At 55.0% G+C, this 23,167-nt stretch overlaps 7 protein-coding genes across 7 annotated transcripts; 4 read left to right on the top strand and 3 right to left on the bottom strand.

Moving 5' to 3' along the window:
- Positions 1-354: 354 nt before the first annotated feature.
- On the top strand, positions 355-6,423 carry VE01_08666 (uncharacterized protein). Its single transcript, XM_059463992.1, has 2 exons — positions 355-6,046; positions 6,121-6,423. Exons 1-2 carry the CDS (start codon positions 657-659, stop codon positions 6,242-6,244), a joined length of 5,514 nt encoding a protein of 1,837 aa, XP_059319421.1. The 5' UTR covers positions 355-656; the 3' UTR covers positions 6,245-6,423.
- Positions 6,424-6,955: 532 nt separating this feature from the next.
- VE01_08665 (uncharacterized protein) lies at positions 6,956-9,406 on the bottom strand (the record flags this gene model as incomplete). Its single annotated transcript, XM_018278086.2, has 1 exon — positions 6,956-9,406. The coding sequence occupies exon 1, from the start codon at positions 8,999-9,001 to the stop codon at positions 6,956-6,958; it is 2,046 nt and encodes a 681-aa protein (XP_018127195.1). The 5' UTR covers positions 9,002-9,406.
- Positions 9,407-9,592: 186 nt separating this feature from the next.
- Positions 9,593-12,751, top strand: VE01_08664 (uncharacterized protein). The gene is made up of 2 exons (XM_018278085.2): positions 9,593-10,447; positions 10,857-12,751. The coding sequence occupies exons 1-2, from the start codon at positions 10,396-10,398 to the stop codon at positions 12,533-12,535; spliced, it is 1,731 nt and encodes a 576-aa protein (XP_018127241.1). The 5' UTR covers positions 9,593-10,395; the 3' UTR covers positions 12,536-12,751.
- On the bottom strand, positions 12,706-14,816 carry VE01_08663 (uncharacterized protein). Its single transcript, XM_018278084.2, has 2 exons — positions 13,954-14,816; positions 12,706-13,871 (listed from the first exon to the last, which is right to left on the bottom strand). The coding sequence occupies exons 1-2, from the start codon at positions 14,623-14,625 to the stop codon at positions 12,906-12,908; spliced, it is 1,638 nt and encodes a 545-aa protein (XP_018127199.1). The 5' UTR covers positions 14,626-14,816; the 3' UTR covers positions 12,706-12,905.
- Positions 14,817-15,223: 407 nt separating this feature from the next.
- VE01_08662 (uncharacterized protein) lies at positions 15,224-16,682 on the top strand (the record flags this gene model as incomplete). The annotated part of the gene is made up of 1 exon (XM_018278083.2): positions 15,224-16,682. The coding sequence occupies exon 1, from the start codon at positions 15,345-15,347 to the stop codon at positions 16,680-16,682; it is 1,338 nt and encodes a 445-aa protein (XP_018127242.1). The 5' UTR covers positions 15,224-15,344.
- Positions 16,683-17,284: 602 nt separating this feature from the next.
- Positions 17,285-19,012, bottom strand: VE01_08661 (uncharacterized protein; the record flags this gene model as incomplete). Its single annotated transcript, XM_018278082.2, has 5 exons — positions 18,491-19,012; positions 18,403-18,439; positions 18,271-18,353; positions 17,843-18,222; positions 17,285-17,750 (listed from the first exon to the last, which is right to left on the bottom strand). The coding sequence occupies exons 1-5, from the start codon at positions 18,668-18,670 to the stop codon at positions 17,285-17,287; spliced, it is 1,146 nt and encodes a 381-aa protein (XP_018127198.1). The 5' UTR covers positions 18,671-19,012.
- VE01_08660 (uncharacterized protein) lies at positions 17,835-22,742 on the top strand. The gene is made up of 6 exons (XM_018278081.2): positions 17,835-18,315; positions 18,370-20,079; positions 20,132-21,365; positions 21,417-21,672; positions 21,724-21,936; positions 21,995-22,742. Exons 3-6 carry the CDS (start codon positions 20,981-20,983, stop codon positions 22,635-22,637), a joined length of 1,497 nt encoding a protein of 498 aa, XP_018127172.1. The 5' UTR covers positions 17,835-18,315; positions 18,370-20,079; positions 20,132-20,980; the 3' UTR covers positions 22,638-22,742.
- The last annotated feature ends 425 nt before the right edge of the window (positions 22,743-23,167 follow it).

The following is a 23,167-nucleotide window of genomic DNA, read 5'->3' as shown; positions in this document are numbered from 1 at the left end:
AGCCAGCAAAAAATATCAAATACTACGTAGTTATCGTGGCCAAAATCCCTAGCTCTCAAATAAACAGTACCACAACGGCGCGTTATATATAAATATGACTAATAAACGATGGGCAAATAACCCGTCTTTTATAATTAGATTTTAGCATTTAACACAAATAAATATCATATTTGGGGACGAAATTATTTTTTATTTTAGTTAAGGCCCTGTACCTCGTTTCCTAGGGCGAACGGAAACCCCCGTGTGCACCTTTTTAAGGGTCAAAGCGCCTAACGGTCTAGAAACCATAGGTATCCCAGAAGCTGAGTGGCTACCCAAAGTATGCTCGTAGCGAGGCTTCACCAGTTCTGTAAACGGGAGAACAACAACAATCGCTGTCAAACGAATCGAGACCTGAAGGGTCACATCGAAGAATTAGGATCGCATAGTCGATTCAAACCAAACACCACCTTCTTGAAACGCGACTCTACTCGCCGACGCGGTAAAGGGCGCATGCAGCTCGAAACGCCACTGCTTGACTTCCAAACAGCGCTGTCAAATATTGACGCGGCTGCCACCCGCATCGTGCTATGCCAACAGCCGTTCAGGACATTGCTGTCTGAACTACAAAGGCTGGAAAGGCTGGTACTGCTGGCCCCGACGATGAATGGATTGCGATGACAAGTTCCCGCCAACGATCATCATCAACACGTTCGAACTACTCGGACATAAACCGCAGCGCTTCACCTGGGACCCGGACCACGAATGAAGGAGGGGCATTCCCGAACGACCTTATTCTGAACGACGTTCCTACATATTATACTGCTGCTAGCAGCCCGAGCTCACTTCTCATACCGTCTCACGGTTCTGGATCTCCATATCCTAGCCTCAGCGCCTCGAGCTCTATCTACCCCCCCGGCACAGGACGACGACCTCGGGCGCTTACAGCCGAGACAGCACCTCCTCCTCATACCATCGAGAACAACAGCAACTCATATCGACCAGCGACGCGGGCAGGGCCGAATATGCCAATGTATCAACCAGGGCAGCGGCCGGGAGGGTATGTCCCGCCGCCTCCACCACCCTTACAATCACCTCCCATCCAGCAAACCCATATGATGGCGCTTCCGCCGCCACCACCCAGGCCTGGACCAGGACAACCACAACAGCACTCAAACGGGATGATGCTGCCTCCACCACCCCCGCCTCCTGGAAGTGCCCATCCTATGCAGGGTGGCTGGCAGAATTCCTGGGGTCGTGCCTATGATGCTCGACAATATCCCGGCCCACCCCCACTACAAGCATCGGCCAATAACCAGTACCAAACATACAATCCGAGTCAACAGTATCAGATGAACATGGCCGCACCTCTGACCAGACTTCAGACACAACAGGCAAATGAAACTCAGATGTCAGCGACCTATATCCCACACGCGGGCGAGTTGTCGTTTGGTGTTGGTGTCGGAATCCCTGGTTTCGGCAGTGCCGACGGCTCAGAGTTCTCTGCCGTATCAGAAACCTCCCGAGCTACTAGCCGGTCTGCGACAGAAAGCGGCCTAACGACACCTATGGATGAAGGGCCAAGCAGCTTCTACAACGACCGCGAGAGGCTGTATCAGACACAAACGTCCACAATTAGACAAAATAACACGCACGTGCCTGGTCAAGAGTATGGCCCCAGACCGACAACAGCAACGCCAAGCAATACTATAACTCAATCAGGGGATTTAGTAGCCGAGCCTGGCAACATGAACAATACCAATGCTGCCCCGGCTCTGACACAGGCTCAAATTGAGCTTGCTGCTCAATGGCCGTTGGAACGTGTCTTATTATGGCTAGCTAAGAACCACTTCTCTGCAGACTGGCAAGAGACATTCAAGGCGTTAGAAGTGCACGGCTCTACTTTCCTTGAACTTGGTACTGGTCACGGCGGACGTGCTAATTTCGGTATGATGCACCAGCAGGTTTACCCCCGGCTGGCAAAGCAATGTTCATCCAGCGGAACAGGCTGGGACCAGTCTCGGGAACGAGAAGAGGGCAAACGGATGCGCAAATTGATACGCGAGATTACCACCGGAAAACCTGCTGGTAGATCTTCGCACGGCCGACGAGAATCAAACTCTGCAAATTCGTTCAACGCTGGTGCTGATCACACTCAAGGGTCTTCTCCAAATATGACGCGGGAAACCTACGTGACAACTCCCAGCACAGCCAACCCCGACGACGAGAGCCCTGATAAACAATCCATGTTCAATGTGCCGAGCCCAGGGGTTGAAAAGCGCATTACATCTCAGAATCGAAGCACAACTCTTCCGAACTACACCGGCACTTTCTATCACTCGAACGACAGCCCGGTAGATAGTCGTGGCCATCGGAATATGTTGAAGTCGCTTGATGGCAGTGACCCCTCTCGGAGACACAGCCCTAATGCGAGCGCTGACATGTCGGAAAGCGGGCATTTTATGGGACCTGCATTACGCACGGAAGGCAGCCCAAAAAGCGGGAGCCCAGGGCAATCGTTTGCGACGCATGTACCCACATTTCAAGGGAAGCTGTCTGCTTCTCCGCATAGTGCAACATTTGGGCACCGCGCTAGCAATAGCACCGACTCCGTCTCGTCTAGCACAGCAATATACGGGTCGGGGGTCTCTCCAGCGATTAGCCAGGCCTTCAGATCCGGAATGGCAGGAGCAGTTGGCGAAGCAGGGTTTGCTGCTGCGCAGCGACGCCATGGACAGGAAGGAACACGCCCATCGCCGCTCGAGTCGGAATTTGGCTCTTACAGATCCGAAGCACCGAGTTCAGCCAAAGAATCGAAAAGCTTCCTCAAGTATTTGCGAAAGAAGCCCAAGCCGAAGGAAGAGGGCTTACTACCTTCGCCTGACGATCACCACTTTGACTCTCCAACAAGTCCCTCTCTTAGCTTCAGAGCCCCGCAATATGGCCATAACGCGAAGGCAGCGGCTAGCGAAACATCTCTTGATAGACAGGCATCGAGCTATTCTGCCTTGGAGAACGATAAATTCCCACACACTACGTACCGTGGAAAGCGCCCAAATCCGGCCAGTAGACTTTTTGTCCTTGTAACCTTGGACGGGCTGAACTACCGACTTTGCGATATCACTGATGCCGACTCTGCTTATGATATTCGACTGATTTTCTGTCACACGCTTGGGATTCAGGATGTTGCCCATACCCTAATGTACATGACTGAGCTGGGGAAAATAGACCATGAGGAGGCATTGGATGACAGTAAACTGATTGTCAACAAAAAGATGCGAGCAGATGCCTATGGAGGATTAAAGATACTCGTGCGCGCCCCACCAGCTTCAGTCACACACCTGCGCCCGCCTGATTCTGCTGGCCTGAGTTCGAACTTCCCACAGGAAGCAGGGCACCATGGCCGCTCATATAATGACGATGAAGTTAATCAGTTAAATGGAGAAAGACGCCGATCAAACTCATCGCCGCCTCATAACCGCAAGGCCGAAACCGAGAAGAAGAACCACGCCTTCCAGTCTAAGAAGAAGACAACCAAGGAATTCTCATTTGAAGAGGATCCAACACAAGAACGTAGCCCGGGCATTGTAGGCACGAGGAATGTTGACTTCGACAAGCCAAGAGGCTCGCCCTTCGAAGACAAGAAGGTGGACAACCTCTACCCGCAGAGAAAGCCACCGCCTCCACCCGGAGAGTCAGCTACGTTGATCAAGGCCAACTCACTGAGCAAGAAGACTGCTCAATCTGCTGGGTTTATAGGGCCTGTAAATGTTGAGGTCCGACCAGCAACGTCAGCTGGACGCACTCAGACTTTCCCTCAGGACACTGGACGAAACAGAAAGGCATCCCCCGGTGGCGGCATTGGAGCAGCTCTTGTTGGCATGGGCAACCATCTGCTCCATGTCAGCCAACCAAGTCCAGGTGCAAATACCACCGACGACAAGTCTAAATCAGCAATGTCAACGGTTGAGTTTGGCCCTTCGGCGTCAGGTCGGAACAGCCCAAGGTCATCAAGTGGGACACCAGGCAGCTTGACATGGGGTAAGGGAGATACGCCGTTTATGGTTCCCGACTACAAGCTTGAAGAGAATGGTGGTGCTCCACTAGATGGTCAAAGTGCAGCTATTGCTAAATTTAGACAAGAGGAACTGCGCAGAGGTGTTTCGCCGGTGGATGTTAGCCCAAGCAGTGCTGGTACCCCTGGCGGTGGCTTGAGCCTGGCTGGAGAGCGCAAATCTTACGGGCCCAACGTTGACTTTACCGAGGCTCATGTTTCCTTTGAGCGGCCCCAGCAGGCGCAACAGGATGATGATTCTGATGATGACTCTGACGATGGCCTCTTCCAGATCCTCCCCAACCGTGCTACCGGGGGTGATGCGAACGATGCCACTTCGGGCGCTGCTGAGGCGGAGCAGCGGAATACTGACAAACGCCCTGCCCTGAAGGTCGTCACTAGAACCAAGAGTAAAGTTAGCTTCGGCGAGAACACATACGAACCTCCGCCAAAACGCATGGGAGATGACGACGGCAATACTGCTAGTGCGCGTAGCGGGAGACGAGACAAAGACGCTTGGCTTACAGCTGAACAATTACAGAATCCCGAACTACAAAACGAAGCATCCAGTTCAAAAAGTGGGAAGCGGCCGCAACGCCGCACTCCAGGCTCTGCATTGTCTGAGAACTGGTCCGCTGCGTCGGGTGGATTTTCTGCAGGTTCTGAGGATATGAGTAGGATTCTTCGTCGGGGATCGTTTGCGAGGGAAGATGTCTGGGCAAGCAGACCTCCCGCTGAGGCGCTGTTTAACCACCTCGACGATTTCTTCCCTAATCTCGATCTGGACCAGCCTGTCCTCGAAGAAGGGCATGGACCGTCTCCACCATCATCTCCTACAAGCTCTGGTGCTCCGCAGATGACCATGCCTACAAACGCACCTCCTCCCATCCCTGAAGACCGCCCGGAGTCGTATTACAGTAATGGCGATACGCTTGGATCTGACGAATCGACTCTAAAGACACTCGATAGTCGTCGACCGCCATCTATCCAGAGTGTTGCCCAAAGGAACGTCGGTCGATCTGGCGGACTTGGCAGAATGAAGTCCATCCGTGACGTTGCCAGAGGTGCGCATGAGGCCAACAAGCGTTTCACCCAGCCATCCCAGCAGGGCGGACAAGCACCATCTACCATCCTTCGCCGCAAGAGCACCAAAATGTTCGGCGCGAACATCGTCCAGATCAAGCCGCAGCGAGGCAGCATGGTTCTCCCCAGCATCCCACAGGACACGATCCCCAAGCGCCAAGCCACCTTCCGCTGGTTCAAGGGCCAGCTCATCGGCAAAGGAACATACGGCCGCGTCTACCTGGGTATGAACGCCACGACCGGCGACTTCCTGGCGGTCAAGCAAGTGGAAGTCAGCGCCAAGGCAGCAGGAAACGATAAGAATAAGATGAAAGAGCTCGTTGCTGCGCTTGACCTCGAGATCGACACCATGAAGGACCTTGATCATGTCAATATCGTGCAGTACCTCGGATGCGAGCGCAAGGAGACTTCTATCAGCATTTTCCTCGAGTACATCTCCGGTGGCAGTGTCGGGTCGTGCCTACGCAAGCACGGAAAATTCGAAGAGCCCGTCGTTAGTTCGCTGACGCGACAGACGCTTTCGGGACTCGCGTACCTTCATCGCGAGGGGATCCTGCATCGTGATCTCAAGGCTGACAATATCCTCCTCGACCTCGACGGGACATGCAAGATCAGCGACTTCGGAATCTCCAAGAAGACAGATGACATTTACGGCAACGACGCGACGAATAACATGCAAGGCTCCGTCTTCTGGATGGCACCCGAGGTCGTCCGCTCCCAGGGCGACGGATACAGCGCTAAAGTCGATATCTGGAGTCTAGGCTGCGTGGTCCTCGAGATGTTCGCCGGGCGCAGACCGTGGAGTAAGGAGGAGGCTGTGGGGGCGATGTATAAACTGGGGAGCTTGAATGAGGCTCCGCCGATTCCGGATGATGTTGGTGATGCGATTAGCCCGTATGCTTTGAGCTTGATGCTTGATTGCTTTCAGATGTGAGTCTACCCCCCCCCCCCAAATTTCCCCTGGCCCAGGTTTCTTAGAAAGTTATGTGCTAACACGAATGCAGATCTCCGGGTGAAAGGCCTACGGCTGATACGTTGCTGAATCAGCATCCGTTTTGCGAGTTGGATCCGAATTATAATTTCCTCGACACGACGCTGTTTTCGAAGATTAGGGGCGCTTATCCGTAGTTGTTGCCTTTTTTTTTTTTTTGCTTTGGCGCTTTTTGCGTGTTTGTGGAGAAGGGGATGGATGGTGTATCGTATCTACTTTTGAGATTGGAGTTGAAGCGGCGGGTAGTCCGCCGTGAGTGTGATATTTTGAGTGGTGTTGTTTTAATGAACAGGGGAAGGGATCTGGGTTGCTTGGGTTGGGTAAGGGGTGTGGGTGGGAAATCATTTAGCACGGTGTTGGTGCGTTTTTATATATATTCTATTTACTGTATCTGCCAATACGCCATCTTGGGGCAAGCAAAGCAGAGGGAAGGAAAGAGAGGGCACAGAAGAGCAAGCATATGCTGTTGTATATTTGGGATACCCCGTTCGTTGGTTTTATGTTGTGCATAGCATAAGTTGGGGATATGGAGCTGGGCTGCATTGGGCTGCACATGGACATTGTCAATGGGATGGGATATGATATGATAGGGAGAGACACGAGTACAGAGTACAGAAATAATTCTTTGCGCAATTAATACGAATGGAAAAACATGCTGTGCTGATGATATGCCTCTCTCCCCCTTCTTCCCCATCCCCAGGATCCTCCTCTTGAAGCCGTACTGTACAGTACACCCCTCGTACACCACCCACCACCCACCCACCCCAACGCCCCTTCCTACCCCCCCCAAACTCCCTCACTCCACCCAACCCAACACTTCACCTACCAAAAAAAGATACCTTCAACCCTCACATAGCAGTCCCCACCCCCCCATACCCACCCCTAGGTCCCAAATCCGGCCCAGGATCCCCCCAATCACTAAACCCCGCACTACTCCCGCGACTATACCTACTCGTCCAACTCTCATGACTCAACCCCACCCCCAACACCTTCTCCCCCCCATCCCCCACAGCACCCATCATCATCCCCCCACCCCCACCAGCAACACCCCCCTTCAACGAACTCCCCGCCGAACTAGGCAATTCCTGGACATCACTCAACACGCTCCCCCTCGTCCCGGCGCTGACACCGCGGAGGAGTTCCGGACGCTCGAGATCGAAGGGATCGCTCCGCCCCTTGCCGCGACGCGTGTTGGTCGTGGCGCTGCTGAGCATGGTGTCTCGATCTCTGCTGCGCTCGCGGCTGGTGCGGATACTTGCGCGGCGGGGTGTGCTGAAGCTCTGTCCCCTACTTCTCCGAACATCAGCGACGTACGTCGTTCCCACTGATGGCTGGGGCCGTGATACTCCTGCTGCGGCGGGCGAGGGGTCGGCGAAGGGGTTGGGTGCTAGTGTGCGTGTAGCAGCTGTAGGCGCCGGGTCCGAGAACGGGTTCCCTAGGTCCGAGAAATCGATTCCGAGACTCCCATCCCCTAGGTCCTCGCGCGAGCGTGTAGGTGGCGGGAGGGAGATGGACCGGCGGTGATCAGCAGGCAAACCTGCAGCGGCGCCAGCATCGCGCATCTCGCGGTCTTTGGAGGCGAGGTACTGTGTTAGATCCTGTGACTGATGCCTTGAAGACGGCGACGCAGAGCGGGAACGCGTGAAATGCGATGGTGGGTCGGCGGTGGTAGGCTTAGTGTGGCGAGAAAGCGCCCAGTTGAATACCGCGTCGGCGGTGAGGCGATCCCACCAATCCCTCGCGCGTTCGCGGCGGGTGAGGGCGGTAGGGGGATGAGAGATGGAGGAGGATGAGCGGCTGTGCGTTGAGAATGATGGGGCGAGGAATTGGGAGTTCCCGCGGTTGAGGTTGACGCTCGGGCTGGGCTTGTGACCCATCTTTGAGGAGAGCGCCGTGAAGCCGCCGACGACGCCGTGGTAGCGTGAGGTGGCTTTGGCTTTCCATTTTGAGCCGAGGGAGGTGGGGCCGACGGATGCGTTGTCGATCTCGTAGTAGGCTACTGGGGGGCCTTTTTCGGATTGCACCCAGAGGGGCGTGAGGGTGTCGCGGCGGCGTCGGCGGCGCATGAAGTAGAGCCAGAGGCAGCCGAGGAGGGCGATGAGGGAGATGCCGCCGACGATGCCGCCGACTAGGTGACCGACGGCGACTTTGCCGGTTTGGCTGGAGCTTTCGAGGGTTGCGGACTCGGCGGCTGAACCGGGACCGGTGGGTGTGGGCGTATCCGCTAGGACGGTTGGGATGACGGCTATCAGCTGTTGATTGTTGGTCGAGGACGGGACCACTGGGTCGGTGGGGAATGCAATGTCGCTCTCAGCAGAGTCTGCCGCAGGCGGTGTGGTTGCAATTGGTACGACTGCGATATCAGATGTCGTACTGTCAGATGTTGCCGTATCAGATGCGATAATTGGAGCATCCGTCACCGACTCTGGGTCAGGCTGTACTGCTTGCGCCAGAGCTGATTGCGCTGGCGTTTCTGTTGGCGTCGGGGTTGATATCGGAGTCGATGATGTGACGCCAAATTGAGCTGCAACTGCCGCTGGATCTATCTCCGCTATTGGCGTTGTGGTGGGCGGAACCACAGTGTCACTCGGCGTCTCGATGACTGGATCTTCTGTTGTTGCTGGTGGATCCACTGTCGTCGTCGCCGGAGCATCTTGAATTGTCGTGGGAGAGCCTAGCACAACATTCGCCGCGGGGTTCACCGTTGTTGTGGCCACATCATCGGAATCGTTATTGGCGTTGTTATTGCCGTCGTTAATATTGTTATTGTCCGAACTCTGGGTTGTCGTTGCCGCCTGAGTGCTCGTTTTCGAACTGCTCTTGATCGTCTTCGGGACCGCAGTGCATCGCTTCCCATCACGAGTCGTGATAAACCCCCCTGCCGGCAGGGACATGATGAAAAAAGAAAGAGCGACCAGTCGCTATGTGAGAAGTGAAGAACGATAACAGCTGAGAAATGGAAAAAAGGCACACAGGCCGGTCAAAATGAGGCCATAAACATGTTCGTTGACGAGAAGAGAAGACGAGCAACAGTGAGAGTAAGGAAATGGGGAGATACGCTGGTTGATCAGCGCTAATGGGACATGCTACTTACTCCATGTTACGCCCCAGACATCCAAGACCGCAGACGAAGCGTCATGGACAGAGGCCAGTGTCACAGGCCGCTGTCACATCGAGGGCGGATGGCGGATGTGTGAGGGGATGATGAGGGCTATGGCGTCTCAGAAGCGCCAGATGGGCGGTGACGTTGGCCAATACTAGCGTTGATGTAACATACATGAAGCACTTTGACTCCTCGCTTGAGGAATCAGAAACAAAGCATCCTGGATAATCCTTGACAGGCCCCTGAAGAAGGTTAAATGGGTTGAAAATGCACACAACGACGAGATGAAAATTTGGTAGAGACGGCATAATACTACATAATTAAGACAAGTCCGAGCAGCAGTTGATGCGAATATAATACGTATAATATACTGTATTTTGAGGTTGATGTTTGTGGTTATATGTTGGTTGGTTGGTGGATGTTGGAGGGGAAGACGGAGAAATGTAATTACTGTGCCGACATCGACCTTGGTTGTCACGTGCACACATTTTACCCCACCTCGACGCCAGGAACCAAACTATCACAAAGATATTTATATACACTGGACATTTATATTTACATTTTCTAATAATAAATGGATATATAAATATAATTTTCAACGAAGACACACAGAACCCCTTCTTTGAAGCATTGAAACTCAAGTGTGTGATTCTTAATACCCTTTTTATTACTACTGCCCCTTCCCTGCCTCTGCAGGTACAACCGCGCCGGAACCGCACAACATCGCACAGCATATATTACACCAAATTGCCCTATCTGGCATTCTCGTGCGTCCCCGGATGTGAACCGGCGTCCCGGTCGGAGCTATTATCCTTAACTGTCCAGTCTTGTGCCTGTACCGTCCTCAACTATCCAATCCGGTCCTTTACTATCTTTCCACTGTCGTCCCACTATACAACTATACAGGTGTTGTCACCTTAGTGTCTGTGTGTGGGGCCATCCCACCGTCCCACACCGAAGCCACCACCGCCGCCCAACCCCACACTCTTGAACTACAACAAACATCACCCCCTCAAAAACATTTAAACGGCTTCTCTCTCTGGCTGTACTATACTATATACCATATACTCACAGCTACTCGACATGATATAGACAAAAGATTTCTATTGCTTCTGTTATCTTTCTCTGTCTGACAGCCAATCTCTGAGCTACTGCCAGCTGTCATTGTCCCATTTCCCCGCAGCCATGTTCAGCGGTATACTCCAAGCTGCCAGCGCGGGAGCGGGAGCCGCTCAAGGTATGTCATACCAACCTCTCTCTACTGTCTCTATCTTTACCTCCTACCCCCGCCCTTCGGCCTATAAATGCGCGTCCATAGCATTCATAGACAGAAGGGTACTCCCGAGAGTTCATCCGTTCTGTGACCATCTCCTCGTGGCCTGCTCTCCCGGCTTCCGATGCGCCTACCCCCCTCCCTTTCCCCATACCCCCCCCTTCCCTCCCCCACCGCCGCAATGGCCTCCAGTTCGCGCGGCACTCACCCGCCATCTGTCTCCATGAATTACCGCGCCTCCCCCCTCTCCATCTCCGCGGGATCCCCCCGTCGCATATCCTCAATTCCGCATCCGTCACCGGATACAGCGGGCATACCGCATCCGCACTCCCTTCAAACGCGCTTGGCACCCATCTAACGTTTCACACCACAGGTCCTCCAGGAGCATCACCATCCGAACCAAGCCAACCGCATGAGATCCCCCCCCCAACACCCGTCCGGTTCCCCTCCCTCCTCCCTCGCGCCCCCGGCACCGCAACCCCCCCACCACACGACATCCCGCTCCGCACCTACATCCGCTCCATCCAGCGGCCAGCCGACATAAAACTCTCCCACTTCGAAGCTCTCGGCCTGCACATCATCCCCGACGCACCCCTCACCTCCCTCCTCCCCGACCCCTCCTTCCTCCCCCCCTCGTCCTGGTCAACCCCCCTCCCCGACCCCTCCGACACCGACCCCGACGACCTCGACGACCTCCCGCCCACCCCGCCGCTGCCACTCAACAACGGCCGCCCCGCCCCCGGCCGCTCCACCTACACCGAGCGCATGAAAGAACTCTCCACCCCCAACCCCGCCGCCTTCCGCACCGTGCGCCGCCTCCCCTCCACCCCCTCCCACCCCACCGCGCGCCTCGGCAACGCCTACGAGTTCTTCAAGAACCTCGAGCTCATCTCCGGCTTCTGGGTGGACACCTCGCTCTCCGGTCCCGAACCGCTCGCCACCGACGACGCCCCGGAACCCGTACATCAACGAATCCACATCCGCTCCGGCACCGGGTCGCAAACCCCTCCCGATTTCCGCGCCGCCCTCCTCGCCGCATTCGTCAAGTTAGTCGCTTACGATTTCAGCTGCAACGTCTCCCTCCCCCGCGTCGAGCCGCGTCTGCACATCGGTCCCTCCCTCTCCCCCCCACCAAACTCGAGCTTCCCCAACTCCTCCCCGCCATCCTCGTTTCCAACAAATATATCCTTCATCTACCGCACGCCCTCCGACCGGCTCTCCGCCCGCGGCGGCATCGTCGAGGGACCCCTCGCCGCTCTCTCCGCACGGCACGCAACGTCCTTCGATAAACCCCTCGATGAACTCCTCGATCTCGCACGCGAAACGGCCGCGCTCTTCGTAGCTGCCCAGCAGCGAAATCGAGAGGGGAGGGAGGAGCGGAAATACGATCCTGCTGATCCGGAGAAATGGTGGTGTTTTAAACCGCGCTGGGGCGGCGGACCGGGGGGGCCGATTGGGAAAGAAGAAGGTATGGCAGTTGCGCCTACTCTCGCTGCTGCTGCTGCTGCTGCCCCCTCCGCTTCCTCCTCGGACTTGCCCGACACATCTTCTTCACCCACCCCCACAACCGCTGCCCCCCGCCCCCCCCCAAAACGCCGCACAACCCGCAAAACCACCTCCCTCTACGACGCCTACCGCCAGCTCCGCCCCCCCTCCACGACCTGGGACCGAAAAGCGCGCTATCAGTGTATAGGCCGCGAACCGGGGGCGGAGTGGGATGATGTTTTCTTGGTGAGTTGTTTGAATCACCATGTTGCGATTTCGAGGTTGAGGGTTGGGAGGGGGGTTTTGGTGGGGTTGGAGGGACTGGATGGGGAGGGGGAGGGGCCGGGGTGTGCGGGGGCGGGGGGGGGTGGGGTGAATGGGCATGGGAATGGGGGGGAGGAGGGGGAGGTGGGAGTGACGGTGTGGAGGAGTAGGTGGTGGGATCTTTTTAAGGCGGAGGAGAGGGTTGAGGCTATGGGGGCGTTGTGGGGGATGATGGGGTGGTTGATGAGGGATGTTGAGGGGGAGAGGGGGGAGAGGATGGAGGGTGTTGAGGGGGGTGCTTGAGCGGGTTTATTATTTAAAGAGATGGACATGATATGATGTCCGCCGAATGCGGTTGTTTCTTACGCGTAGAAAGTGGGAGGGGAATTTTTACTTATATTCAGCATATCCAGAAGAACTTAGATTTTTTTTTTGAAGAGAGGAAATTATATACACAGCTGCTAAACAAAAAATGCAAGTATAGAAGTTGTATATGAATCAATATATATTAAAAAAGCGAATTCGAGTGCCCACGCCCATAACCGCCGCCGTGTATGTACCATTTTATGCCATAGTTATATCCCATCCCAAATACCCCCTAATTATCCCAAAATCCCAATATCCCAACCCCCCAAATCAAGACCAACCACAACCCCATCCCCCCCTTTTTACCCTAAATATCCAACATACTCTTAACAACCTGCGGCTTCGCCCCCACCATCGTCGTCCCCGACTCCACACTCCCCGTACTCCCACTCCTCCCACTCTCATCCCCCCCCACGCCCGCCCCCGTCCCCACCCCCGGCCGTCCGCGATCCTCCAAATCATCACTCATCAAATACGCCGGATCCGTCTTCTTCCTCTCCGCCGGCGCCGGGAACAGCGCTCTCGCCGCCTCTCGCAGCGCCTCATCCAGCTCCGCCTCCTTCCTGCCCTCGCGACGCGCTAGCGCGCGACCAGCGGGTGTATTATCAATCCTCACCTCGCGATCTAGATTTCGCTTCGACGGCAGCATAGGCGACATCTCCACATCATCTTTCGCCACCGAGCCATCCGCCGTTCTGGGAGCGGTACCGCTGACTTCCTGAGCGTTCCGGGCGAGGGCTTGCTGCACGGTCATGTTTTGGTTGCCGTTCAACCGGCGCCACCAGGGGGGTTTGCGCGTATATCCCATTTCGCGGTCGAGTTCCTGGCCGCGGAGGCGGCGTTGGCGGATTAGTTCGCGGTCTTCGTTGGGGTGGATGTACCCCGCTATTTCGTGGATGATGAAGATGAACACGATTGGTGCCCATCCCAGGGGGTAGATTATTGCTGGGGAAGCGTGGAGGTTAAGCGGGGAGTGAGCGAAGGAGAAGGCGGAGAGGAATTGGTAGGCTACTATTGTGAGGGAGAGGGGGAGGGTGAGGAGGAAGGCCGGGGGGGTGGAGAGGATGGTGCGGAAGAGCGAGGGGCGCGGGGTGTAGTAGTGCATGGAGTGGGCGAGGGAGAAGAGGATGGTGCACCAGGCGAAGAAGAGGAACACGGCGCCGGCTTTGAAGCGCCCGTCTGTCGCTTGGGGAGCGGCGACTTGGAGGGTTTGGTCGGGGGAGCGTTGGTAGGAAATTGGTGTCCAGTTGCGGGGGACGGCCATGAAGAAGTGCTGTGGGGGGTGTGTTAGTGGCGTGATTTTTTTCTTCGATTTTGGGGGTGGGTGGGTGTAGGGGTCAGGCTAGGGGACTCACGAGGAAGCCGAAGCCGTAGAAGACGAGGGGCATGTAGAATTCCCTCCGGCCTCTTTTGTCGTTTTGGCTTAGGATGAAGGGGTCTGGGTCGATGACTTGGCGCTCTTGCCAACTTCCCCAGTGGCGCACGCTTTCCCATACGACGGCTAGGGTGCTGGGGATCATCAGGTACCAGAAGATGGAGTTGAGGATCAGTGGCCACTCGGGAAGGTAGTAGCGGTCGACGTCGACGCTGGTGAAGCCGCTGGCCATCCCGCATCCGGCTACCCAGAGCATCCAGTACCACTGCCAGCGGCGCCCGATGGCGTGGAAGCGCTTCTCAGATGGCAGGAAGAGCCTTCCGTGCTTGCGCAGGTTGATCATTGTGAAGACGAGGCTGAGGCCGAAGAAGACACCTAGGGCTATGCCGGGCTTCGCACGGTTCCCGAGGCCGTTTAAGGGGCTGTAGCATGATGTCGTGTTGAGGAATGTGCCGTTGGCGAGGAGGTGCGGGGTGTATGGCTCGAAGGTGAGGAAGCAGTTTGAGTTGTTCGAGAGGGTCCCATTGGAGTAGAGGGTGTAGTTCCAGTGCTGGAGAGTGGTGAGATTGAAGTTTATCCCCGCGATGACGGTGTCGCTGGCGTTGTTGCCGCCGGGGAAGGAGAGGATGTCGCGCGCGTCGAAGAGAGGCATCCTGGTGGTGGGTGGGGGTGGTGGTAACAATGACGGAGCTTCGGAGGCGTGGATGAGTGTTGTCGTCTCGCGCTTAGAATCGCATTCACTCTTCGATTGAGCACATTGCTCGAGCTGGAGGGATTGCTAGGGGTGATAATGATATGCTGGAGGTATTTGTTGATGGAAATGCCAGGTGCAGGCACGGGAACTGGTTGTGTTGACAGTTGACGTCGGGGAAGCTATGATAGGCTTTACTGACAGGCCTAGTCCGGGGAACCCGTCGATGTCTTGGCTGGGTGCAGAACTGTTGTATGTACAGTATGATAACGCTGCAGTTTTTCTTCAAAATCTCAATTATTATAGAAGATAATTAGACTTGTTTCTACTAATAATCTCGACGATAATTAATATATAGCGTCCTGAACCCTAACTTCCCTCTCGTACTCGTACCATTCCATCCTTTTAGGATCTTTGGAGAAGCCGTTTGGACTTAAAAGCCATGACGCACCCATGGTCCAAGCTTCCATAAACTTCCGGATCGCGGCGAAACAATTCATCCGATGGTCCCTGGTCTGTGTGTGTTAGAGTGACAGCTTCACAAATCTTTGATGTACCTGGCTAGTTAACACAGTAACACAGAAACACAATAACAACACATTCACCATTTTCGACTTCCCCATAGTCCCAATGCCAAAGCCATTATAACCTCAATCCCAGTACCACGACCACCCGCCACAATGGCCTCCACCTCCAACAACCAGGCCGAAGCCTCCGACCCCTCCTACATCGACTACGAGCTCTTCCTCGATCCCTCCTTCTCCGCCCCCGCCTTCGCCAACACCCTCGTCCTCACAACCAACAACGCCACTGACTCCCCCCTCGACCTCTCAACCCCTCTCTCCCGCGTCCTCTTCGACATCCAAGAAGTCGACTCCCACATCCACACCCTCACCTCCGCCTCCGCCCTCCCCCTCCTCTCACACACCGAAACACAAGCCCACGCCTCAGAACACATCGTCAGCGAGCTCTCCTCCCAGGCCGCCTCGCTGAACGACTCCTACAAGCGCCTGGAGCAGGAAGTCATCTCGCGCCACGAAGCCGCTGAAGAAGTCCAGCGCGTCTCAGAGCGCTTATGGCACACCGTCCGCCTAGGCCGCTCCGTCGGCCGCGCCCTACAACTGGGGCGGCAGCTCGAAGTCCAGATGTCTGAGCAGCAGCCCCGCAACGCCCAGTCACGAGATGACCACCGCTCCACCGTCCGGGCTTCAAACACAATCCTCTCCTGCCGCGCGCTGCTCGCCGCTAACGGCCCTGGGGAAGAGGGCGAGAACCTCGAGAAAGTGCACGCTATTGCTGCTTTGCAGCGTGAACTGATCGCTCCGGCTGAACGATCACTCCACGCCAAAGCCCAACAAGTCGTACGGGATTTCTCCATGTCAACGCTCGCCGGCTCCGGGAGCACCTACGCACAAGCCGAGGACGCAAAGTCCCGCGCCACCTCCGCCTTACAGACACTGTACCTACTCTCCCCGCAACCACCGAAGAGAGGAAAAAGCACAAGATTCGAAGCAGAGTGGATGGTCCAATCCATCCAAGAATACCTCCGCGTCGCCCTCACCACCTCAACCACCTCCATAATCCGCGCCCTCGGCGTCCTCCGCACCCTCGACGACGCCCTCCTCCTCGTCTCCTCCCGGTGCCAAAACCTCGTGGCTCTCGAACTCCTCCTCTCCTCCCTCAACGCCCCCACCCTCCCCTCCCTCTCCACGCCTCCCAACTTCCTCGTCCCCGTCCTAGCAGCGCTAGAGACAAGTAGCCTAACCAGCTATTTCTGGCGCAGCCTCGCATCGGCCTTGTCGCCCCGCGTGCAGGAGCTGGTTAAGGCCGGGGGAGTGCAAGCTAGGACGCTCAAGAGTAATAGGAGTGCGGTTAGAGATATGGTGGCGGAGGCGGTGGCGAGGGGGTGTCAGGTTCCGAGTGGGGCGGGGAAGATGAGGGATGAGAGGCGGATGGCGGAGTGGGAGAGGGAGGTTGCTGTTATGGTTAGTGCGGTGGTTGGGGGGTTGGGGAGGTAGGATGATGGGGGTTGGGAGATGAAGGTTATGGGGTCGGGTTGTTCATGGGATGTGGTTTCATTGCGGCGAAGGCCGGGGGGGAGTGCGTGCATCGCGTGGCCACGGCGTGGCTCGAACGTCGTAATACGTTGGGGAGTGGAGTAGCCGTGGCCAGGCGCGCGCCGGGGGTTTGTGTAACTACATGGAAAGGTTACACGGCTCCCTCGCATTACTCGTAATAGTAAGAAGGAGATGGCATGAAGGCCAGGCGCCCTGTCCGAGCTAGAACCCAGCTGCTGGAAGAGAAACCGCCAAGGCGATAAAGGTAGCAGCAGCAACGCACAGGCTGTGCATAAGCCGGGATGATAGTAATCTCGTTGGGAAATGGGAAGAATACGGGAGCCTTAGACGGTAAATAGAATCGTCAATGAGACGGAGCAAAAAAATGCTCGAAGATGACATAAAAAAACACGCATTTTATTCTCCCTGCTAGTTACACAATCGACATTTCTCGATTCATGAGATATACACTCTACGTCCCCCTTTTTATCCGCCATTCTATCCAAACACGCCCACCCCAAGAAAACAAGACTTGCGCACCAGCACCACAGTCCACGAGACCCCTACACCGGCTCCCCAAACTGATCCCTCCTCCCCCCCTTCTGCCTCCTCTCCTCCTCCTCCCCCACTCCCCCATCCCCCCTCACAACCCTAACATCAACCGTCTTCTTAATCCCCATAATCTGCTCCTGACTCCCCTGCGTATCGCCATCCGAATCCCTCGCCTTACTGCCCGCAAACACGCTCCCATCCTTCCACGTCCCCTTCCCCGCGGCGGCGGCCACCGACCCCTTCGTCACGTCCTCGAGATTGTAGCGATCGCCGCTGGGCCAGGAGGAGGGGAAGAGTTTGGGGAGGGCGCGAGATATGGGCGCTTTGAGGGTGGGCAGACAGGCGCAGATGATGCCGACGCAGGACTCGATGTGCGTCCAGAGGAAGGCGCGGTTGGTGCTGAATGTTATGTCGTCGGTGACGGTTTTGGCGGCGATGTCGAGGAAGATTACGCGCATGACGGAGGTTATGCAGACGCTGTGGGGAGGGGGGGTTAGTATGGGATCTCATTAGATATTCGAAAGGGGGGCGGGGTGGGGGAAATGGGAATATAGAAGAGGGAGACGTACAAGGCTCCCAGGATGAAAACGCCCATCAAGGCGGCTTTCTGGTTCCGTCCCATCTGAAGACTGCGGATCACGGGGATGGGAAGCAGGAAGACGAAGATGTCAAAGGCGGTGTTCCAGGCGGCGTGGGCGTACCAGAAGGGCGGGGCCTTGAAGCAGTGCCCGCCCTTGATGGTTTTGTTCCAGTTGAACTTGATGGGTTCGCACTGGAAGGTGGTGGCGAGGGTGAAGGCGATGAGGGCCGCCCAGACGGAGTAGATTGTTAGCTGGCAGATGGTGCGGAAGCGGGGGTGGCCGGTGAAGATGTCGAGGTAGAGGTAGAGGAAGGAGAGCTTGGTGAAGGAGACGAGCATTTTGTAGAAGATTTGGTAGATGTAGAAGTACTGGCGGTGTTAGTGGGGTTACGAAGAATTGAGAGGCATACTGTTTACCATGCCAGACATCTGGACATATTTGATGCCATTATGCTTGATCAGGTACTGAACGTGGTGACCAAAACCCCATTGAAGCATTGCTAAATGAGTTGTCAGATTTCGTTCAACGCTGGGCAAGATGCAACAAACCAACGGCTCCAACAGCGAGTTGGATAAAAGCATTTACCTAGAGACTTGTTAGGATAGGTCTATAAAATCTTTCAAAAGCAATTCTCACCAACGCAGCAAGAACACACCAGTCAGACTTCCCAACAGAACCAGTCTGGCTATATCTCCACCAGAAACGAATTCCCACCAGAATGCCCGCAACAAAAGTCAACGGAAACGCAACATGAATCCACAACATCCCCGTCGACTCGGCATTATCAGAGAAGTTTGGGGCGTGTGCCGACGACATGATAAGTGTGCTGCTTTAACGACTAGAAGAAAAGAAGGAGCGAGACCTCGAAGTTAAAGACGATTCCAGAGGTGTCTCAGTGGGATCTGATATGACCAAGATCTCCCCAAGGCGAGGCGCTGAAGCTTAAAGGGTGGATATGGCGGGCTCAAGTATCCATTTGTGCGTGACCTCAATATATGGAAGGTTGGTTCACGGTTTAGCGAACCCTTGCTTCCACCTCCGCGTGCTCGTTTTTGGAAATTAACGAGCGTTCACAGGATGGCAACAACAAAATCTAAGCTGTTCCTGCGTTCTACTCCGGATCACACCGACCGATGAGGAGTAAACCCGGTGGTGGCCTGCTCGGTCCGCGTTAGAACGAGGGTACTTAGGAGTTCCGCCATGCATCTGTATCGACATCGTTGCACAAGGAGAAACCCGCGATCCCTGCGATACTCAACTATATCGCCAGTGGAGCCTGTCAAAACTGGGATGGGAGATCAAAGCGAAAGGAGAAGTAAAAGGGGCCGATCGAGGCTCATTGGAGACATCCCTGGCTTGTGCGATGGAAACAACTCGAGACACTCCGTGGCCCGTATGGCTGGTCACCGAGTAGTGGGGCGGGCACTGCATCGTTGCTTCCGGGCTGAAGATGGACTGGCGTCTGTGGTGAGAAAAGTAGGAGAGGGAATCAATAGAAGGGAATTTGATAGGCTGGTGGCCGAGGACAACAATGGCAGGAAGCCACAGGGCCGCGAAGCTGCCTTGTCGGCGTACCGGGGTAACCCTTGACTATTTTGAGACATTCATCTTCGGATGCGTTCACCAGAGATTGCATTGGCACTATAGAGCCAACAGGTGAATGAGAAGGAAGAAAGGAACATATGGCTTTCCAATGAGAGGCACTCACTCTATCGGGCACACGCGCTGTAGCTGTGACGAACAGGCCATTGAAGCATTGCCGTCCCGGCGGCATGATCAGTCACATGCTGTATAACCTTACCTGTGAAGGTTTCTAAACAAATACTTACACTAACCGTGTGTGCGGAGTGCATTGCATTGTGAAGAAATCCTCCGAAGAAAGTTAATGTTGACATGAATCCGACCGCCGGAGAGATTATACGACACGCGGCGGCAGAATAGAGGGGAGTGGATTTATCAACACAGTAATACACAGTGGTAAGTGGACACTTTAGCCAGGACCAGGATCGTCGCCGCTTATAATGCCAACGATTGCTTGTGAATTTGCTTGTGGCTTTCGAGCCGCTGTCTGTGTGGCTAGCTGAGCGACTACTGCGCCAAAGTGGACCAAAAAACCCACGAAAACCCACTTCATCACTTACGAACGCCCCTGTTATTGTTATTGTCACGATTCAGAACTCCCCAGTCGGCGTTGAGAAGGGAAATGCAAATTCTTCACTCTGCCAGTAATTAACTCATTCAGCCGAGAAGTTGTTAATCAGGGGCTGATCATCGTAGGACTTGTCATCGCCCGCGCACTGTGCAAGCTGCAAGAGACAGCGAAGGTCGATCACAGGACGTGTAGTTTTCCTACGATTCAAAAGCGGCGGATTGCTTCGTGGCCAGCTTTCTTCCCAGTGCCCATGGATACGGCTACCGGCACGTAATTTTATTGAAGAATACAGCGACGGACGGACTTGTCGTCGGCCAGGGTCCCTGTATTCTGCGTGCAGAGCGCAGAGTGGGGGTGGGTTCTCACAACAACCCATGCTATATTCCTGCTCCAGGATGGATGGCACTCCTTGACCTTGGGATTTTAACCCTGAAACCGTTCCCTCCAGTTCAGCGAAGACAATGCAATTAACTCCATTGGAGGAAACCTTGCGAATGGGCCTGCACGTCCATACTACTCTGCAGCGATGCGTGCTCTGGACTATCAGAACGGAGGTCTCCGCCGATGCACCCCCCTCCAAGGACCAATCTGGCCACCACAATGCAACTCCCGTAAAATTGACTTCCTGCCATTATTGTGGCTGATCCCAGCTAAAGCCAAAGTGTCCATGTTTACCATGGTACCGGAAAGGCAATAGAACGCTGCCGTGATACACTCGATGCCGTCTTGCGCGCCCCGTCAGCTGGTCCCGTTCTTTTTCAATCCCCTTTGACACATCCCTCATATTGGCTTCAAAACATTCCGCACCTCACACTCGTTTGGCAGGTCAGACAGGAGCCAAAAACGTGGCACCCACGAGGACTGTGCGCGTTACGCAAATACATCTACCCCTTCCTTCGCACAACATCACAAAGCATAACCTATAACGTTCTTTACCCATCACTCCTTGCGTCAGTGAGCGCAGATCCTTCGCGATGTCAGACCTCGAAAAATCCCCAGTGGTTGCTGCAGATTCCGCGAAGCCTTCGTCCCCAACATCCTCTGAGACCCTCTCAGTCAACTCAGATGTCCCCGTCCTCACGCCCTTCCAGTATCGCAAATTGATCTGGAAGTTGGATCTTCACTTGCTTCCTCCGCTATGGGCTCTTTGGTTCTGCTCGCTGATTGACCGCGTCAACATTGGCAATGCCAAAATCCAAGGCCTCGAGAAGGACCTGCATATGAACCCCAAGAGCAACCAGTTCAATGTTGCTCTTGTGGTCATCTTCATTGGCCTCGTTGGGTTTGAGGTGCCTAGCAATTACCTCATGAAGCGCGTCAGCCCGCGGGCAGTGTTGTGCGCTGAGACTCTTTTACTTGGTGAGCTTCAACTATCCTCCAATGTCTCACCCTGTCTCTAATATAACCTAGGTATCTTCACAATCGGCCAAGGTCTGATCACCAATTGGGGCGGCCTAGTCGCCATGCGTTTCTTCGTCGGCATCTTCGAAGCTGGTCTGATCCCCGGAAGCGTCCTGCTCCTTAGCCAGTACTATCCCCGATATGAGCTGCAATGGCGTCTCAACATGCTCATGGTCGGCAACGCGATTTCAAGTGCCTTCGGTGGCCTTCTGGCCCTCGCCATCGCTGACATCCACTCCTCTAATGGCTACAAGAGCTGGCGCTGGTGAGTTCCCCGTGACATGCACACTTTAGACGGCCTCTCTAATAATTACAGGATCTTCATCATCGAAGGCAGCATGACAGCTGGTTGCACCCTCGTCGCATATTTCCTCATGTCCGACTGGCCCGAGACAGCCAAATGGCTCTCCGACACCGAGCGCGCCATCCTCAAGGCCAAAATCCGCGGCGACGGCACCGTGGGATCCATGGACCGTCTCGACGGAAAGGCAATGCGCCGTATCCTCCTGGACTGGAAGATCTGGATCTGGTACGTTTCCTAGCCCCCTATAAACTATTACCTACATACACCTACTAACTACGTATAGCACCCTCATGTTTATCTGCTCTATCGTAGCCGTCTACTCCATCAACCTCTTCGCCCCAACCATCGTCAAGCAATTCGACCCCACCGCCTCGGTGCGCCACATCCAAGCCCTCGTCATCCCCATCTTCATCGCCTCCGGCGCCGCCACGCTCGCCGTCTCCTACGCCTCCGACAAGCTCCGCCATCGCTACGCATTCGCCATGTTCGGCTGGATGCTCACATTGATCGGACTCGTTATCATGATCAACCAGCGCCACGTATCCGTCAACGCCCGCTACGCAGCGCTGTACCTCATCTCCATCGGTGGCTACATCAGCGTGCCTCAACTATGGACGCTGTTGGTCAACAACTGCTCTGGATCGTACAAGATCGCTTTCGCTGTCGGGTTTGAGATGGGTCTCGGGAACATGGGCGGTATTATCTCCTCCCTCACCTTCCAGGGCAGCCAGGCACCGTTCTACGATATGGGATACCGCGTCAACCTTGGCCTGGTGTGCGCGGCGATGGTGATGGCGACGGGGTACGTTGGAGGTATGTGGTGGGAGAATAAGCAGAGGGATGCGGGGAAGAGGGATCATTTGTTGGAGGGGGATGAGAAGGATAATTTGGGGGATGATCACCCGTCGTTTAGGTATGGGTTCTAAGTTGGGCTTTGGGGGGGTTGTGTGTTGTTTGTCAAAGTATTTATTTAGCGCATGGTAATTTGGCATTGGAGGAGGTATAGGGGAGTATTGTAAAACAGAAAAGGAACGTTATATACCCCTCGCGTCTTCAGAAATACCGAACTCATAGGTTGATAGGTTGTATGTATCACGATGAAGTCCTCGTTATAAGAGCAACAAACCGGTATGTGTAGGAGCCTAAGTGCTCGTTGTACAGAAACCCACCTATTGTTCTCATACAAACCATCACCGGTCCGCATCTCTATAATCCCATGAACCCAACCTTCTCAATACTCCACAGGTTCGTTATAACGACGTTACACCGCATATGCCCCCTCAAAGACTCCAACCCATGATTATCCCCGCAAAGCCAGCATTGGAGGCTCAACACACACGGAAGATTCCAGACCGGAGGGAGTGCAGCCGCGATATCCCAATAGGTAGAAGTCGTAAGAACGTTCTTTCCCAGGATGAGAACAGGGTACAGCGTCGTATCGTCGCATCGTCGCATA

This window comes from Pseudogymnoascus verrucosus (genome assembly GCF_001662655.1).
Source record: "Pseudogymnoascus verrucosus strain UAMH 10579 unplaced genomic scaffold scaffold_48, whole genome shotgun sequence".
NCBI lineage: Eukaryota > Fungi > Ascomycota > Leotiomycetes > Thelebolales > Thelebolaceae > Pseudogymnoascus > Pseudogymnoascus verrucosus.
Note: the sequence above shows the minus strand (reverse complement) of the source record. Positions and strands in the feature narration are given on the sequence as shown.